Source organism: Ruditapes philippinarum, unplaced genomic scaffold (assembly GCF_026571515.1).
Source record: "Ruditapes philippinarum isolate M1 unplaced genomic scaffold, ASM2657151v2 ctg578_1_1_1_1, whole genome shotgun sequence".
In the NCBI taxonomy this organism is placed as follows: Eukaryota; Metazoa; Mollusca; class Bivalvia; order Venerida; family Veneridae; genus Ruditapes; species Ruditapes philippinarum.
The window spans coordinates 294,846-314,310 of record NW_026865402.1 but is presented as its reverse complement, the minus strand read 5'-3'; the positions used below and the strand labels follow the sequence as shown (position 1 = coordinate 314,310).

General features: G+C 31.9%; 2 protein-coding genes across 2 annotated transcripts in view; both read right to left on the bottom strand.

The window, feature by feature from the left end:
- The window catches only part of LOC132728895 (protein mono-ADP-ribosyltransferase PARP14-like), a 34,527-nt gene extending 31,151 nt beyond the window's left edge, over positions 1-3,376 (bottom strand). The window contains exon 1 of the mRNA XM_060714601.1: positions 3,071-3,376. Coding sequence (XP_060570584.1) covers positions 3,071-3,263 — 193 coding nt within the window. The 5' untranslated portion in view covers positions 3,264-3,376. The remainder of the gene's footprint in view (positions 1-3,070) is intronic.
- A 4,275-nt stretch (positions 3,377-7,651) lies between these two features.
- On the bottom strand, positions 7,652-18,646 carry LOC132728873 (zinc finger protein 37-like). Its single transcript, XM_060714561.1, has 4 exons — positions 18,526-18,646; positions 10,941-12,810; positions 10,266-10,544; positions 7,652-7,761 (listed from the first exon to the last, which is right to left on the bottom strand). The coding sequence occupies exons 2-4, from the start codon at positions 12,694-12,696 to the stop codon at positions 7,652-7,654; spliced, it is 2,145 nt and encodes a 714-aa protein (XP_060570544.1). The 5' UTR covers positions 12,697-12,810; positions 18,526-18,646.
- Between the last annotated feature and the right edge of the window lie 819 nt (positions 18,647-19,465).

Sequence of the window (19,465 nt, the reverse complement as noted above, 5' to 3'; positions counted from 1 at the left end):
TTTTCTGACCATTATCTGACCATATCCCAACCTTATCTGACCAAATTTTCTGACCATGATTTAACCTCATTCAAAACTTTTGGAATATGATTTTTTTTCATTTTGAAGCTCTTTAATAGGGTTAATAAATAAGCATTCTTATGATTTTAGCTATTTATTTTATACTCGGAATCTCAAGTACAAAACAAGTATAACGTGGTACTATAACAAATGCAAGATTTACATAATATTTTTTGAAACTATTAAATTTGACGGTATGTACTTTAATAACGCTTCATGTATTAATTAAGCATGTTTTAGAAATAAGATAAACAAAATCCTTCTTGAATATTATCACTGACATGTGTCATGCATGTGTTTTTTCTTATATCACCACTGAACTGATTGGGATTTTTCAATCATCTATCCAACTCACTGATTGTATATTTGTCTTTGTATTTTATAACTGAATCTAGATCTGAATGTTAAATGGAACACTATTCTGAATATTTTGTTATAACTATAAATAGCAATGTTCATGTATCCTCATTAGTATTCTAGCTTCTTTCGTCCTCCTACACTATGTCGATCTGGGGCATCATTACCGTCTCCCACCTGAGATCTCATCACACTGTCTGAAATTAAAAAAAAATAAAATAATCAGTTACTAGTGCAAGAAATAAATTACTTTTACATATTATAATTAAACGAAATTCTAACAAAACTCTCCATTTACTTAAAAAGATACTTATTATTTTAAATTTAGTTTAAACCATGTAGTTTCGTGTACCTACTATATATATCTATTAATTTTGATAAAAAAATGGCTTCGTGAATTTCATTATAAAATCAAGGGTAATAAGATCACTGTATTTTCTATAATATTTTGAAATATACCTGTCACAAAATCTTGGTAGGTTTTCATTTTTCTTTTCCTCTAAATATTTTCATTTTCCTCCTGAACTTTTGACACATGTTGAATTACCATAATTTTCACAGTCTGAAAAACAAAATATAATCGTGTTAGAATTAAACCATGTGGTGGAAGGATGTTTGTGTTATATAATAGGCAAAATCCAATTACTATTAATCTTAGTTAACTCATAAGCGCATGAAAAACTGATATAACAAATACCAAAATGAAAATAATTCTACTCCCGCAAAAATTGATATTGTTATTTTTTGTATTCAATGTACTTTGTACAAATGCTCATACAACATCAAAGAAATTCACATGTAACTGTCATTTTTATAGATATCATATCTGCCCAGCATGATCTGGTCTGCTTAGTGTATATAGGACAGACTGGCTTAGTGTAAAAACGTTTTATGATACGAGCATACAACTTGTTGATAAGCAGGCTAATTAACAAACTATTACTTTTATTGATTTATAACTATGATAATGTGTTTTCTGATTGATAATATGTTGTTTGATTACATTAATAAAAAGATAGCTAGTCAAATACTTGTAATGTGATTTCAGATATCTCTTACCAAAGTCGTATCATTTACATGTATCAAATGCCATGAATCATTATCATAATATAAGAAACACATGGTATGCTAACAGTATAGGTAAAGTACTTCAATTAACAACGTGTAGTTTAACAACTACACAGATATCAAAATCAAACTGCATCTGATACATGTGTAAATGACTGGCCCCTCATATAAGGGAAATTCATGTTGATAAGAAATAAGAGGAAATTTTATTTACCAGCATTTGAATAATAAGAGTCTTACGTACTGCATTTAACTTTTTATTGATTTAAATTGCTAGGATATTTCCTACCATTGATTGTGCATTTATTTGGCATGGCGATATTGTGTGGGAAAAATGATCCGATTATATAGACAGCAAATGATAAAGTGTTCTTACGTGGAAACAACAATATTTATCTCGCGAAATCACGTGACATTAAGTTTTACCAGTCAAACATTTCAATGATCAAATAACCATCGAATCCATGCAAACATGCGGTAAATTAGCATTGAAAAACAATATATAATGTTTGCCTACCTTTTTCTTTTGTTTTGTATATACAACCTTGTCTGTCAACCCGTCGTTTTTTTTGTCCGCCAATACAATTGAATTTCAAATCCGATAAGTCGCAAATTCGAATTTACTACATTATTTACCACTATAAAATGAAGCCCCCAAAAATGATAACAGCTTCATTGTAAATTATACAAACACTTCTTAGACTAATTCGAGGAGATAAGATATTATTTAAACGAAAATAGAGCAAATATATTTCATACTGATCTGCGACTATCCGTTTACAGAGCGCCACCTATCGAATATCGTACGTTAGCCACCCACGTGATACTGTTGTTTTGATGGAGAAAATAAATATATAATGTTCCCTTTCTAAACTTAAACTTAAAATTCTCGCTGTTTATGCTTTCATTTATATATATATTGGTTTCATAAATTAAATTCACCTATTGTCAGATTACCGACCAAAACCCGACGTCGTGTCGACGTCAAAATAAAACGTCTGTTAGACGTCGGGGATTCAACGTCTATTTGACGTTGTATGAAGGTCACCGACGTCGCGACCAAATTTCAACGTTGATCCAACGTTGGGTCAACGTCGGGTGTTTGCTGGGTTAAACCGCACGTGACAAATAAAATTGCCTAACTACTGTAACACTTACTGCTAACACAATGGCAAATTAAATTGCCGGCGCAATTGTTATATCTGGGTCCAAATACAAATTTAAAAAGAACAAAAAAGAAATTTAAATATGTTCGGGCTCTGCGTCTTTATACATGCATAATATCATATTGAATGGGCAGGGGAAAAAAGAATCAAAAACGAAAGTAGATAATTATTAATTAGACCTATACCGTGAAATCCCTTTTCAATCATTTCAATCATTTTGTACCGATGACATAATGTTAGTTTTTACTATGAAATTTTAGATGACTACTATTGTATGAATATAATTAAATAAATTATTTCTAGAAAAGGCGTTTTTGTCTTATGATGTACATTCCTTCCTATTCTACTTCCTGGTTAACGTCACCATTTACGGTAAAAATAAAATACACTAATAATACAAATATAATCAAAAAGTTTACCTTCCCGTGAATTGAGTTGAATGACCCATTTGCTTGGTGTCCCCGGGGTCCCGAGCTCACAATCGGTATCAACTATTGCCTGGCCTTCTTTCAAATGTCTCTGTAGCGTCTTGGATACATCATTTATTCTAAACGTATCGGGTAAACCGATAATTAATACACATTGACTGAATACTTCACTTGAAGCCATCATTAATCTACATAGTTTCTACATCACATATTTAAATTGAAATAAAGAAACAAAACGTTCCAACGTTCAATACAAGTTTTATGTTTAATAGCGGAAACGAAAGTAGAGAATCACGTGATCATATCCAAATTTTACGCTAGTGTTGGGTTATTCATAATTTCAACGGACGTTTCGGAGGGACATCATTTATTTGCATTGTTACTTATTATTTATTACTTATTATTTACTTTTTTGTGTACATGCATGTATTATTTATAAATGAAATCTCTTTTACAGTAATGCTCTTCTATTTTCAAAACCTGCTTCGTTGCAGGCATGATTTATACAACTTCTGGAGAAGTCCACCATGCTTCTAAGATAATACTTCATGCTCTTGGCTACGCAGATTTGAATGTATTTCCCTATACACCAGTGGAATAATTTACATAACTTTAGCAGACGACTACGAACATGACGAAGCTCTTGGCATTGAAGATTTTTTAGCTCGACTATACGAAGTATATGGAGAGCTGTCCTACTCGCCCCGGCGTCGGCGTCGGCGTCCGCGTCCAGATTTTAGATTAAAGTTTTGGTGCAGTAAAATATTTTTCACTATAACTTTGTCATTTCTTAAGGTATCAACTTCAAACTTCAAATATATGTTCCTTATCATCAACCACATCTTATGTGACAAGGTTCATAACTCTAGCACCAATATTTTCAGATTTATCTCCCCTTGAACTTAGAATTTTCCTTAAAAAATACTATTTTTTACTGTTACTTCTTTATTTCTTAAGGGATCAACCTCATACTTCAAATATATGTACCTTATCATCATCCCCATCTTATGTGACAAGGTTCATAACTCTAGCACCAATATTTTCAGATTTATCTCCCCTTGAACTTAGAATTTTCCTTAAAAAATACTATTTTTTACTGTTACTTCTTTATTTCTTAAGGGATCAACCTCATACTTCAAATATATGTACCTTATCATCATCCCCATCTTATGTGATAAGGTTCATAACTCTAGCACCAATATTTTCAGATTTATCTCCCCTTGAACTTAGAATTTTCTTCAAAAAGTACTATTTCTTACTGTTTCTTCTTTATTTCTTAAGGGATCAACCTCATACTTCAAATATATTTATGTTATCATCATCCCCATCTTATGTGACAAGGTTCATAACTCTAGCACCAATATTTTCAGATTTATCTCCCTTTGAATTTTCCATAAAAAATATTTTCTTTACTGTTACTTATTTATTTCTAAAGGGATCAACTTCATACTTCAAATATATTTACGTTATCATCATCCACATCTTATGTGACAAGGTTCATAACTCTAGCACCAATATTGCAAGAATTATCTCCCAATTAACTTAGATTTTTTTACTAGAAAAATTTTATTTTTTATTATAACTTTTTTATTTTTAAAGGTATCTACCTCAAACTTCAAATACTTATTCCTTATCATCAATTACATTTAATGTGACAATGTTCATAACTCTTGAAGTAATATTTACACATTTATCTCTCTTTGAACTTAGGATTTTCTTTAAGAAATATAATAACTTCTTTACTTTTTAAGGTATCTACTTCAAACTTCAAATGTATTTCTTATCATTACACAAATGTTGTTTGACAAGGTCCATAACTCTAGCATGACTATTTCTAGAATTATTCCCCTTGATCTTTGAATTTATGTTAACAAATATTATTTTTTTACTATAACTTAATACATGATTATACATAATTGATTTTTCTTTCATAGTTTTGTCCTCCTTACTGCGTCCAGTATTTTATTAGTCGAGCTTCGCTGTCTCCTGTGACAGCTCTTGTTAGAGTTATTTTCATATTTATGTCTATTTTACCGCTCTTTTATTCTACTTTTGCATAAAACTGGAACCATTTATATAACTTTTGTAGAGGGCTGAGGAAGATTGCTGTTAAGTTTGTTAAATCTTCCATGTGACAAAAAAAGAAAATGTTTTTCTTTTGAGGAAATTTCAGATATTGAAGCACTTCAGTGTATGCAAGACGTCATGTTATCACAAAAGCTCGATCACATGTAAACACTTTATGCTTAGGTGTACTAAAAAGGGGAAAGAAATATAGAAATGTCTTTTGTAGTAACCATTTGACTGAATGTAGTTAGATGATTCTACAAGTAGAACAAGTATACGTTTCTTGTAATCAGTGAAGGGATTAGGAGATGTTATTTCAGAAGTATTTCATATCAGTATAATCCAGGTTTTCCTGAAGTAACTGCTGATTTTTCAACAAAATTATATTGTACTGCTATGCTACCCAAGTTGCATGTTGATTCTGGGGAAAATAATCCATCATTGTTTCAAGACAGAAACTGAATTGTATAGGATGCTTTATTTTCTTTCTTTCTTAATGATCTGTGTGGTTTAAAATCATCTACTGTGTACATCTATTTTATTTGTTTGGGTTTGCTTTTAAGTCACACCAAAACAGTAGAGGTCATAGGTGACTTTTCAGCTTTCCTGGTGTAGGAAGACCTCAGGTGCCTCTTTGTTCATTATTTCAGGCATAAGCAGGCACCTGGGAGAATCACAGACTTTCCGAAAGCTAGCTGGATAGCTTTCACACTTTAATGAATTGAAAATCTACATCTAACTAACTTAACCAGTTTGAGTTGAGGAGAAATAGATAAAACAACCCAATTTATAACTACAATATCTGTATATATTTTTACAAACACCATAAACTAATAACATATATGGCAGTTATTTATAGTTATAATTTACCAATATATAAAATATCTAACAATTAAAAATATTTTTACAATAATTGCGACACATTTCTCTTTCAGGTCTGTCATTATATCTTTCTGATTTTTTTTCCAAAATAAAGTAAAATTCTTGTTTTGCAAAAAAACTTTATAAAATTTTTAATTGATACATGTAAATTACTAATTGGTCAAAAATTCCGGTATGTATGTTTATTTGTTAGTCTAATTATATTTTGATAATAACATAGGTCATTGGTTAAATTTGCATTGTTATTACCTACATGTATTTCAGTGTATTTTATAATCATTGTTTTTCCCCTTTTTTGACCTATTAGCAATTTACATGTTTCAATTTGAAATTTTATAGAGTTTTGTGACTGTGAATGTCAATTGCAAATATTTTCAACTTTACTGATGGAGGAAGCATCAGTTGCCCCTCTGTACATTATTTCTGGCAGAAGTAGAATCACCCATGTTCCATAATGTAGCTGGATAGCTTCCTGACATGGTAGAATCTTAAGTCCCTAGTAGGATTCAAACCTAAAACGGTGAGAAGCAGGTGGTTTAAAGTAAACAACTTTAAACACTCAGCTATGGATGCCCCACCATATCAGACAAAAAATTTTATGCAAGAAAAGCACTAATGCAACTTTTCTCTTGAATTTACATATTCAGAACCTCTGGAATTTTATAACATCCTTCGACCTGTGGGCTAGGCTTTAAATTCATTCTTGTGCTTCTGCAAATGTAAATGCATGAAAAATAGTGTATAAACCCTCTATTCAAACGCTTAATACACCTTCCATAACAACATATTTATATCATAGTGTCAAGCCTATTCTTTATTTAAGCTGTGTCACGACAAAACCAAAATAGTGCGTTTGCCACCATCATGGATCCAGACCAGCCTGCGCATCCGCGCAGTCTGATCAGGATCTATTCTGTTCGCTATCAGTTTTTCTACATGTAATAGGATTGGTAAGCGAACAGCAAGGATCCTGATCAGACTGCACGGATGTGCAGGCTGGTCTGGATCCATGCTGGTCCCAGACTCATTATGTTGGTTTTGTCGTGACACGGCTCATTTGTTCTACATTTTCTGTCCACATTTTACATAAGGTATATACTAAATGCCTTGTAGGCTTATGAGAACACAACCTTACACAATCAACCCGTTACAATAGCACTAATGTATTATTCTCTATACATCATCACATAACTATCTCAGCACTAAAAGATAATTACATGAATGTAATTCAGACTCTTTGTTACACAACAGAGCCATGATGGTCCTTATATCGCTCACCTGGGTTATTAAAGCTCTTATGACAAGAGACAATAATATTTATTACCTTGGTTTTCCTTAATTTAGGCTGTGTGAAGTATTTTTTTTTTACTTAAGATGACCCTTATACAAACATGACCTAGAAGTCGAAGAAGCAACCTTTCTGACCAATTTCTAGGATACAAAATGTATTTGGACTGAAACAGTAGCGAATTAAGTGCTAACAAGATTTTTTTCAATTTTTTTAAACCTCTGACCTATTTTTTATTCCGAAGAAACAACAACAAATGTTTTAACTTGTATAAGTAATTACTGGTGCGAGCAACCTAACCAAGTTAAGTGACAACTGAGGCAAATATGTGACCACTAGAGTGTTAACAAACTAAATGTGGATGGATGAAGGACTAGGACATTCAATGATCCTAAAAGCTGACCCTGAGCCAGCTCGGGTGAGTTAACAAGAGCACAGCATGCTGCTAGCAGCAAAGAATACATATAAAATAACCATTTTTGATAAAAATTCTAAGTTACAAGAGCACAGCATGCAGTGTTAACGTTTGTCTGCTAGCAGCAAAGAATACATGTAAAATAACCATTTTTGATAAAATTTCTAAGTTAAAAAGGGGCATAACTCCAAAAATAAGAATTATGCCCCATATCTCACAACAACTGCACCTTGTCATAATAAGCAAGTATTCCAAGTTACGTCTTGACAACTTTTAAAATGTTTGAATGATGGGCAACATTAATGACATAGCCTTGTTTTCCTTGAAATAGAAGAGCTTATAAAAAGAGAATAAGAATAAACAAATTATATACAATATGAATGGGAAAAAAATATCTCTAGAAAAAAAAAAATCTTGATACATGTATGATAAAATGCTTTAAATATATCCATAACAAAGTAGTATCTTATCATAAATTTTAAACGATAGAAATATAAAATACACAACTCACATTTTATGAACACATAAATGAACTAAAATTTAAATCCTTCAACCAAAAGGATTTTGATACAGTCAATGAATTAAAATTTTGAATTTACTGGCCCGAATTCCAGATTTGAATTTATTCTACTATTTATTCAACTCAATTTTCTTAAAATTTACACTGGCCCAAACTAATTTAACCCTTTCACTGCCAGAAGGTTATTGTTTTATAGATCACCTATTTGCCAGAGGGTTTTCTAAGAAATTACTATATTATTGATTAATATAATTATTATTATTTGTTATTAGTATTATAATAATTATATGTTTCCAAATCTGTTAGTATAATAATAATAATTGTTGATTGTATAATTTTCTTTATATTTATTATTATTTTTATTATTATTAATTTATTATTATCATTATTATTAAAGAAACGGCAAAAGCGGTCCATATGGCAAATACGCCGAAAATAACAGGGACGGTATAAGCCGTCCCTATGGCAGTGAAAGGGTTAATAGGCCACCGTGCCAGTGCTAAATACGATGATTGTTGATATATCAATAAAAACAAATACAAAAAGTATTATGAAGTGTAAAAGTTAAAAACCATATATATATCACTTAATTAAAAAATATGTAGGAAAAATACTCAAGAGAAGAAAATAATACAGCAAATATATTGTAGAGGACAAACAAAGCCTTTTACTTAGAAAATCAATATCATTAGAAAAAAGTATACATAATACATCTGATACAATGGCAAAATATTTTTAGTTGATATACAGGAGTAATTTGATAAACTCCTTTCAGAAATAGTTACTGCCAGGGTTGAAGTAAATGTTGTGGCATTTATTAAGGCATTATCAAATACTATAAGAATTCAGGAATAGGAAGTGAATATAAACTATAAAATTAGAAAAATCTTGCTTACAAAGCACAATATACATTGTACTAGCATTTTTTTATTTTATTTTTTTTTAATATAAAGATTTGGTAAATGTACAAAGTTTGCTTGATAAAATTACAATAAAATAATACAATGGTTAAAGATAAAATAAAATCACCTTCACATGACATGATAACAAACAGATATATAAAGTAAAACTTTACTATACATTAGGGGTGTCACTGGAGTCACTGTCGTACCATACACATAAGATAGCTTGCAATCGGACAAAAATACATTTAAAAAAAAAAAAACAAGCTGTCATATCGTGCCATAAAGAAACAAATGTAATGTTTAAAATCAATCTAAAATTTCTTCAGCTGCTGGTCTTATACTAACTTTGGTTATTGAAATTTCTAACCGATTTTTTTGGCTAAAAACCAGGCCGAACCCGTTTAAACGAATAAACGTAACACCCCTACTATACATTATCTAAAAAGTGAACACTACTTTAAAAATTTCTACTTCCCATCCAATTAAACTAGCTAGATAAGTGTTTAAATGTACTACATTTAACAATTGTTCAAAGAATCACATATAAAATGTACATTGTATATACAAAATTGATATACATAACAATTATATTAAGTTTTAATTTAAACATAACAAATACAAAAATTGTATAAAATTTCCTAACATTTTAAATGCAAAAAAAACATTTTAAATGCAAAAGAAAAAAAATTGTTTTTTAAAAGAAAAACCACAAAAAAAATACAAAAAAGTTTGTTTTAATATGCAAACAAATTTAATAAACTTGTTATAACAAAAAATTTTTACAAAATTTCCTAAAATTTTAACAAAAACAATTGTATTTTTTCAAAAATAAACCACAAAAAAAAACATCAAAAACCCTGTTCACAAGCAACCCTTATAAAAAAAAATGGATCCTCTAAAGAAAATTGTAGGTCAAACCAAACCAAATTTAATTCTAATAAAAAAAATGACTGTTTTTTCCCAAACTCCTCATGCCCCATAAATAAACCATTTTGCTTTAAAGAACCTAACAGCAATTTGCAAGCTTAATAAACACTTTGAAATTACCCTTTTTGAAAGTCTGTAGTTCAAAAGTAAGTAAAAATTATTATTTCCCTTTTCTCTTTTACATATTAATAACACCTCATTTATGGTACATTTTTGCTTTTTTAAGTGAATATGAAGCGTCTTGTCGTTTTTGAACAATATTTCACAATTTGGACACATGACAGCTGTCGACATACTGTGAACTTTGACATGTTCCTTTAGTTGAACATTCCAGGCTGCAGCATATTTACATTGTGTACATTTGTATGGTTTTTCTCCTGTATGTGTGCGCATATGGGAAACTAGCTGGTAGGCCTGGACACATGTGAATGAACACTGGTCACACTGATATGGATGTACTCCTGGAAACATAGAAAAAGTAATTGTATGTTTTATATATTATTTACTTCATTTCGTAAACAAATTAATAATCTTTCAATATTTAAATGATGAATGTATAGCAATGCATCATTTATTTATAACCACTGCTGCCTTTGCCCCCTAACCCATATGGGTGTGTCACGGAACTGAGCTAAGCTTTAAATCTCCACACTGCCTGTCCATGAGGTGGTTTTGTTATCCACCAATCCAGTCAGAGATATGCCCAACTTGCAGGCAGCTGCAAGAAGGCAATTGTAAGAGATATTTGTCTGAACTTCCAAGGCAGGGTCATCACAGGGAGCTTGATTATCCAGAATTGTTAAAAAATAAACTGCAAGACAAAATATATTTTCAATATAAAACTACAATAAACCTACCTTGATGAACATATTTGTGATTTCTTAGCACTGATGGCGACTTCGCAGCAAATGGACATTCAGGACACATGTATCTCCGCACCTTTAAGTGAACTCTCTCCATGTGCCGTAGAAGATTTGGTTCACTTGCAAATTTATTTCCGCATTTTTCACACTGTCTACTTGTGTCTTTCTTGCCAGTACATTTAGTTAAATGGTATCTCAAATGATCTCCCTTTATGAACACTTTGTCGCATATCTTACATGTAAGACAAACTTCCCTGTGTGCTGCTTTCAGGTGTTTTCGAAGATGACTACATGTTGCAAACTTTACAACTATCCCTTCATTTTTCTGACAATATACACAAACGTATTGTGGATTGTCATGAACTAAACCATAGTGAGGCTTCAATCTACCATAGCCTAAAGTTACTCCACACTCTGGACATGCTTTCCGGTGTCTTGTATGCATTTGTGCTTTATGCATTACAACTTCAGCAACATTTGTTGAAAAGAAATCACACTCAGTACAGGTCAGTTCACCATTCAAGTGATTTTCTAAATGCCCTTCAATACCTTCTACACTTTCACTATTAAATTTGTTGCACATTGTACAGACATAAACTGTAACATACCTCTCCAGCTCTGATTTTGCTCTGTCTTCTCTTTTGAGAGGGTCTAATGTCTCTATCTTATACTTGTCAGGGTGTTCTTCCAGCTTTACATATATCCTTTTTGTCTGTGTCTCACTTTTGCTAAGCTTTTCTTTTTTATCTGTTTTTTTCTCATCACTAAATTTTGAGTCGTTTTCATCCAAATAATCTACATCACTTTCATAATCAATGTCACTGATCTCATTTTCTATTAGAACACTTTCTTTCTTTATAATAACTTTATCCGAATAAACGTCAGTAGGGTCAAAATCAGGATCTTTAGTTTTCTTTCGTTTCCGAGACAATTTGTTTTTCTCAGTTTTAGCTCTATTATCTGCACTGTTATTATTTCCTGATGTTGTTACAGACTCATAATCTGAATCCTCTTGAACTTCATTAACTTCATCATCTGAATTTGTGTTGTCACCCTCTAGATACTTTAAAACGTTATCAACCTTGTTTTCTACATTCTGGTAGTCAGGTCTAAATCCAGCATATTGAAGGCGTTTACTTTTCCTGTGTGACCCTTCAATATTATCATCATGATCACTCTCTTCTAACTTGACCAGTTTTGGTTTTTGTATTTCTTCAAGTTCAAAGTCTGTCTCATGTAATTTGTTCCTTTTAATCTTTGTTTTTGTATGCTCTTCATTGTCTTCAAAGTTTTTACTTTTCTTTCTTTTATATCTAACACGAGGTGTATTCTTCACTATTCTCTTTTTCTTACCAAAAGTCTGAGCATCAAATATTTGTCTATAATCAACTTGTGATGCTCTTTCATCAAAATGTGATGCAAAATTATTATCTGCAATATCATGGTCCTGTGGTTCAACTTTAATAATTATTTTAGAACCTTCCTCATCTGGATCTTCAATATAACTTCGGTCACCATTAGAACTGTCATGAATGTTGTCTGAATAACTGTTGTCAAGATCTACTTTGTGATCAAATGTTTTCGTAAAATCAATTAGATTGGGTTTCATGACAGTTACCTGGAATGGAAGAATTATGAATGTCCCTATCTCACTGTCCTTGCCTTCAACATCATAGTGTATCTTGAATGGGGCTGTTATTGGCAAACCACGTATAGTGCAATTTTCAAATAAGTTTGACACATTTTCCATCTTCCTTTTATTCTACTAGTCTGACACTAACTTAACTTCATTCTAAAAAACCCTTCGGATATTTTAGATTCTACTGTCAACTCAGTGTGTAGCATGTTCATTCCTCCACTTTACCTACAGAAATGAAGAGAAAATACTTTATAATGTTGTACTTTGTACTTCTTAGTGACTAACATTTTACCTACTTGTACATTTCCTTCTTAATAATTTGTTCTTTTTTGCTCTCAAAAGATCCTCCACAATGTACTTCCTTATAAAACCTACTTCTTACTGCTCAAATCAATTAGTTTAACAAGTAAGGATTTAGCTTTTCCACTGTCCAGCAGACAGATAGAATCTTAGATAATACGGTGTAACTTCTGAAAACCGAACACCTGTTGGACTAACCAAAAAATTCGGAATTTGGAAGTTTCCGGAATTTCAGAAGTTCAGAATTATCTGAACAAGTAGAATCATAAAATATATATTGTTTAAGTAAGACAAGATGAAATATACATGAAGCTGATAAAATTAAAAAAAAATTTAATGGCAAAATTATAGGATTTTTTAAAACATTTATTGCTATTTTAAATGTCATTATCATCAATAACTGAATTTGTTGATACAATAGCATAATGTTTTACCCCATCACATTAAACTTCAGAGTTTCTTAATTTACACACTTTATTCAAGTGTTGGACTGCTTTGACGGATTGTGCTTCTAATAGGTGTGAAGATAATAAAATGTTAACTGCTATTTGCCCGCTTACATAAATTATAAAGATTTTACAAGCACAGTATAATATTCCTTCACACCTTTTTAAATTTCCGGATTTTTTAAAAGTAAATTTGTTTTGATATAACACAAATTTTACAGGAAAACCATTCGTAATTCAGAATTTCCATAAATCAGAGGTTTTAATTACATAGAAAACAGAAGGAGAAATTTTGGGACCTTGAAAAATGTTCGGATTTCGGAATTTTACGGATTTCAGAAATTCCATAATTCGGAAGTTACACTGAAGATATTAAATAACAAATTAGTACTGAAAGCAAGAAAAGTACTAAGAAGCATGTATTATAAATTTTGCACTCGAAAAGCATCAAAGGCCATCATTTAACATTAAAAAAAGACTGGCATTTAAAGCTTTTGCATGCGCTTTAGACTGAAATTTTCTGGAAAAATGTATAATTGTGTACTAGCATGCCAGTAGTTTCTGTACAAAAGCAGTACCCAAATTTTTCATTTAAATCATGCAGATATGTGAACAAGACAAAATCTAAACTTGTTTCAGTTTAGCAGTAGGTACAAAACATTTTCATTTTATGTGTTGTCAAAACATGACCTTGTAAATGTTCGTGGATTCCCACTTTGCCCAAATGCACAAAATTACTGCCATATGAGGTCTGTCAAGGGTTTTGCAGATAAGTCGGCAATATGATGAAAACTTTTTAAAATATCAGAATTTGCTCTATATTATTGTATTAATATATTAATGTATGGCTTTAATAAGTAAAATATCATACATAAAAGCACTTCATTTGCATGGACTATGGTAACGGAAAATAGTTCCCATGTTTAGTCCAAGCTGTATTTGCTGAGCGACATACATATATATATTTACCTCTGGAAAAATGGTTTCCTGAACTATTAGAAATGAAATATAGGGCAAATATTACAACACTGTATATCATTATTGGATTATATTTTAAGTATGGGAACTACTTTTCTGACTTCATAGCAAATAATGGGTAATTCCAATACCCCATATCACACCTCATAACTAAGAAGATTTTCTATATTTAGAACATATTGGGATTTTCATGATTTGTACAAATATGTATAACAAGCCAAATATTGATGTGTAATGTCAATCAATTTTTTGGTCAATGTGCATATTAAAATGTAGTTTTAAAGTAACTACAAGGTACAGGAACAACTTGCATGCCAGTTATGCATATGAAAGCTCCATTTTATTTGTAGATTTTTTCTGAGAACGACTGGAATTTAAAACACGCTGTGTGTAAGCAACTTTGGTCACGTCACCACAAAAGTCAACGTACATGGCAAAAATAGCTCGGCTGAGGTAAGTTTTTTAGTGATTATTTTTTATCAAGCCAATTCAAATTATGCTACATAGCCTAACGACCGTGGCAGTTCCGATGCTTTCTAAAAATGTATTTAGTTTCATCTAACATGTTGTATTTTATGAGAACATTCAAACAATATTTGCAAATTGTCGATGATAACATACAAACTATTGTGTTAAAGTGTTGATAATAACTTAATAAACGATACGCATGTCAGTTCTAAGTAAAATTTCAGGTCTTAAAATATATAAGAGAATGTTTTAATGAAAAAGGAACTGGTTTCCTGCTGTCATTTTTTTGTATTTATTTAAAAATTGACCAACTTACAGATCTGTACAGAAATTTACTGGTATATTTTCGAGAAATAAATCGACCAATCAAATGACGGTTGTTTAGATTCGTCAAGATAGCGGTGGTTTTATAGAAATTTCAACGAGGAAATATTTTGAAGCCACAGGTGAGTTTATATCATATTGTCATTATAGGTTATTGGTATATTTTGATTAGTTTTATGTATTCTTAATTGCCCAGCATGATAAATGCTTGTGATATTATCTCTATCGATTGCAACAGTCATGTAACTTTATGTTTCCTGCATAGCCATGATCGATGTTGACCTCGCGAAAATGAACAGTTTTTATTTGTTTGGGTCGTCAGACCAAACAAATAATGGTAGCGAAACTTCAGACTCTAATGCTATTAATTGCAAATGCAGAAAGTAGTCCGCTTTTTTGAAGCGGTTACGTCCCTTTAAAAAAATTCAGGGGAGATCACTACGTAAATATGTTCACATGACAGGCGCATTAATTTTCAAGCAAAATAATTCTGGAATGATCAAAGATTTCTAATATTGTTTTATTCTTTATAGATATACAGTACATGCTTGTAGTAAGTGCCATGATTATTTACACAAGTGTTAAACAACGGTTAGCGTCGTTACAAACCCTAATTTAGAATAATATGGTTTTCTTCAGGCCGTTAACATATAAATTCACCGTGGAAGAGGGGTTTGCACGCTCGCTTAGGAAGCGAGAGGTCTGGAGTTCAAATCCCAGTTAAGGCAACTCATTTTTTTTTTTTTAAATTGTTTAAGTCAAATAAACATTGGATTGAATATCAGTGTTGCAATTAGTCTTATAGCCAATCTACTACAATTAAAACGCTGGAAAGCATTGGTGGCACTATACAAAAACTATAATCTCACAACCTTCAACCTTTATGACATTCTGAGACCCAAACAAATTCAGCGCCTTCTGTGCTTTGATTTGTTACTTTGACGGCCAGTACTCGTTAAGTATAAGAGATATAAGAAAAGTTTTACATTTGTTCGAGATAAATCATTCGACTACATATTGCATAATTCCTTTTTATTTATGCTGTATCGTGTAAAAAAACTGCACGGCAAAAACCCTGATTGGGCATAGACACCTTATGGGAGTTGTTACCCTTGTCTATATATTATAGCGAGCTCGACGAGCTGGCCCGAAGGGCCTGCTCGCAAAGCGAGCTTTACGGTAACGCGAGTACCTGCTAAGTGATGGTTTTCAAAACTTTCGTCCAAAGTACCGAATTGGACACATCGCAACCTTTCGAATTTAAAGATAACGATAAAAACTGAGGAATTCTGACTGAAAACGGATGTCTAGACTGGTCACCCGCGCACGTCTATGGGAACCATAGTTGGACAGGGAACCAGAATAACGGAAGCTGTGTATAAAAAAATAATAATTGAAGGCGCCATTTTGTTTGAAAAATCTGATAAATAAGAACAATTTTTTGTCGAATTTTGTTGTGAAAACTATCTAGAATGAAAGAAAATGGTCTAATTAAGCAGGCCCGTCGCCACGATTTTGTGATTGGTGCGGCCAATTTGGTATGTTTTAGCTAGAATCTAGGGGGGTACGGGGGCATGCTCCCCCGGAAAATTTTTTATTCTAGGATGCTCTCAGGGGCGTTTTCCCGTATATTTGGCACAGTTTACAGCCTGTCGCTAGTACAAGTTATAGTAATATGTCAACGATTTTTTACAGATTTTATGTAATTGATATTTGGCAAATGAAAAATAAACAATAACTAATGTTGTTATAATTCTTTAGATACATTTTTATTTGATAATTATAAATAAACAAATACAAGAAATATTACAGTACGTGGATTATTGTTTGACATAAATCACACAATGGTATAAGCTTAAATAGCAGTCGATGCCATGATGGAAGAATAGTACATTACGAGTCAACAATAACCGCTTTTGGTTAGCAGTAACTTGTATTTTGCTCACAATAATCTTGCAAAAATCAGAGTCTCATTTTATGTAAATTTTCCAAAAACACATCGCCGTCGTTCTCTGGTGGTAATGAACTCATCGGCAATTACACGTAAGTTGAGTGAATCTGTCCTGTACTTATGAATAGGTTACACCATTAGATTGTTCAAGCGTACTTGAGACATTGTCGATATCAGGTATGTTCTTTATTCTTTATTCTGAGCGCCGAGAATGTCCTTTCACTGGTAGCATTAGTAGCAGGCATTACTAACAAAACTTTTAACAACAAAACGACCTTAGAGAACAGTGCTCGTTCTAACACCGATAATGTTCAGGCATACTAGTTTAAGATATTCATAATGCATATTGCAAATCTCATGCACTGTTTTTTTTTGTTTTTTTTTTTTATATCATACTATATATAACATTGACAAAAAATGTACTCACCAAATGTTCGTTTTGGTTGATTTGGTTCCGATAGAATTGTGTCACACATCATGGTATTTTAACTATCTTAAACTATTCATATTAAGATACTTGTATGTGAACAGATGTAATTAATTTTAAGAATTGTAAACATATATATGTGTGTATTCAGGATTACTTCTATAATACGGTGAACTGTCCGAAGCCACGTCGATGTCTTGACTTCGTAGGACCCTTACATATACCTGGTCAATTAACAGTGTCCAGTTGTTTCTTCGCGTCATGTTTGTATGTTACCGCGCATTGCATAAGGGGCCAGTTAAGTGTCTAATTGCTAATCAGCGATGCGTGTTTTTTTTTCTTTTTTTTTAAAAACTTATTTTTGGCCAAAATATTAGTCCGGCCAGGGCCGGACCGGCCGGACCATCGACGACGGCCTTGTTAAGAAAATGAATCCGAACACCAATATCTTTTATTCAGTCGTTAACGCTGTACAGACGTTTAAAGTATTGTTTACTTGACGTCACAATGTAGCTCCAAACAGCACGTGCAAAACAAACAAATCAAGTACGCTATTTTAATGTCGCAAACGTTTTAAGTTTTACATTTATTTCACTTTAGATAATCTTTATTTCGCTTGAAAAATTATAGAGTGAAACAAAATAAACAAAGTTTTATCAACGTTTTCAAAACTCGTTATTCATTTCACGACAGGGGCGGAGCCATATTTAACACAGTACGTGTGACGTCACACGCACTTGTTACTGCATTTGAAATAAAATTGAGCGATTATTTCATACTATTTCACGTAAAAAGTGCATCGAGCTCGCTTTGAGGCTTTGCCTTTTTCATATTAGTATAGCGTAATGGGAATGGACTTAGAATTCATTTCTGACTTAGGATAAATGTTGTCTACCATCAAACAGATATTTTGTGAACATTCAATGAGCCGTACCCCTTTGCGTAAAATGAACACACCTCCCCCCCCCCCCCCTTCCTCCACCCAGTCAAAATTTTTGGAATGGCTCTGGACTAGTGAATATTGTTAAACCAGTAAGTATTCTTACCACTGGAACAAGGCAACTTCCATCGGAACTGTCATATTAGTTGCAACAAATTATTAACAAAATCCTCCATTTTACTGTACAAATGGTGAATTTAGAAGAAAGGGGCGCAACTTTGAATTTACTAAAAAATGTATTGGCTCTGTATTGAGAAAATAGCAAAGTAAATTTTGCGAATTGTAAAGGAATTATAATAACACCTAATAAATATAAACATGTACTAGGCCTATTTTATTTAAAGATTACGCTATTATATCTGCTTTATTAAAGAAAAGTATCAGAAAATTTTATTGGATAATATTTGTCCACTTTTTTGTCAATTTTGGACGGACTTTTGTTCAGGAAGGCTTAATTTTGTTCTACAGTTAAACACTTGAAATTACAAACTCCGACGAGATACATTGTATCAGCTGGCATGCACGTGGGAATATATATGTAGTATGTTAATTCGAAAGTTTTAAATACATGTAAGACAGTAAATTTAGATTGTAAGGAATGAAATACTTTATTTTAAAATTTTTATTTAAATTCAGTTGAATCAAGTCATTCTGTCTTCTTGCTATTGAACAATTTCATTTCCAGAAGGAAGCTAGGATTAGTAAATTCTCTTAAAAATACTTTAAATAAACAGGTCTTAAAAAAGTGTGGATTTTAAGCCATGGTGTATGAACATATATCGGCAAGATTAAATCAATGTTATGTTTAAAATTGAAAAAACTAACGCAAAGTAACTTTATTTTTATGATAGCATCGCTTGTAACCTTTTCTTCAGTTAACACGAGGTCAGAAACATGAAAATAAATATGAGGGAAGGTTCAAAAATAATTTTATTTCGCCATAGCGTATTTCCAACAATTTAGCCAAAAAATCGTCACCAAAGTTAGGCTATTTTTCTATCGGGTTATTTCTGATTTGGTAACAATAGCCTCTCTCCATCCACCCC

Coding starts and splice junctions, on each gene's coding strand:
- LOC132728873 (XM_060714561.1), bottom strand. CDS start 12,696: ATGGAAAATGTGTCAAACTTATTTGAAAATTGCACTATACGTGGTTTG. Junction 10,545..10,940: donor TCACAAATATGTTCATCAAG/GTAGGTTTATTG, acceptor CTATGTTTCCAG/GAGTACATCCATATCAGTGT. Junction 7,762..10,265: donor AAATGAGGTGTTATTAATAT/GTAAAAGAGAAA, acceptor CTTTGCTGCTAG/CAGCATGCTGTGCTCTTGTT.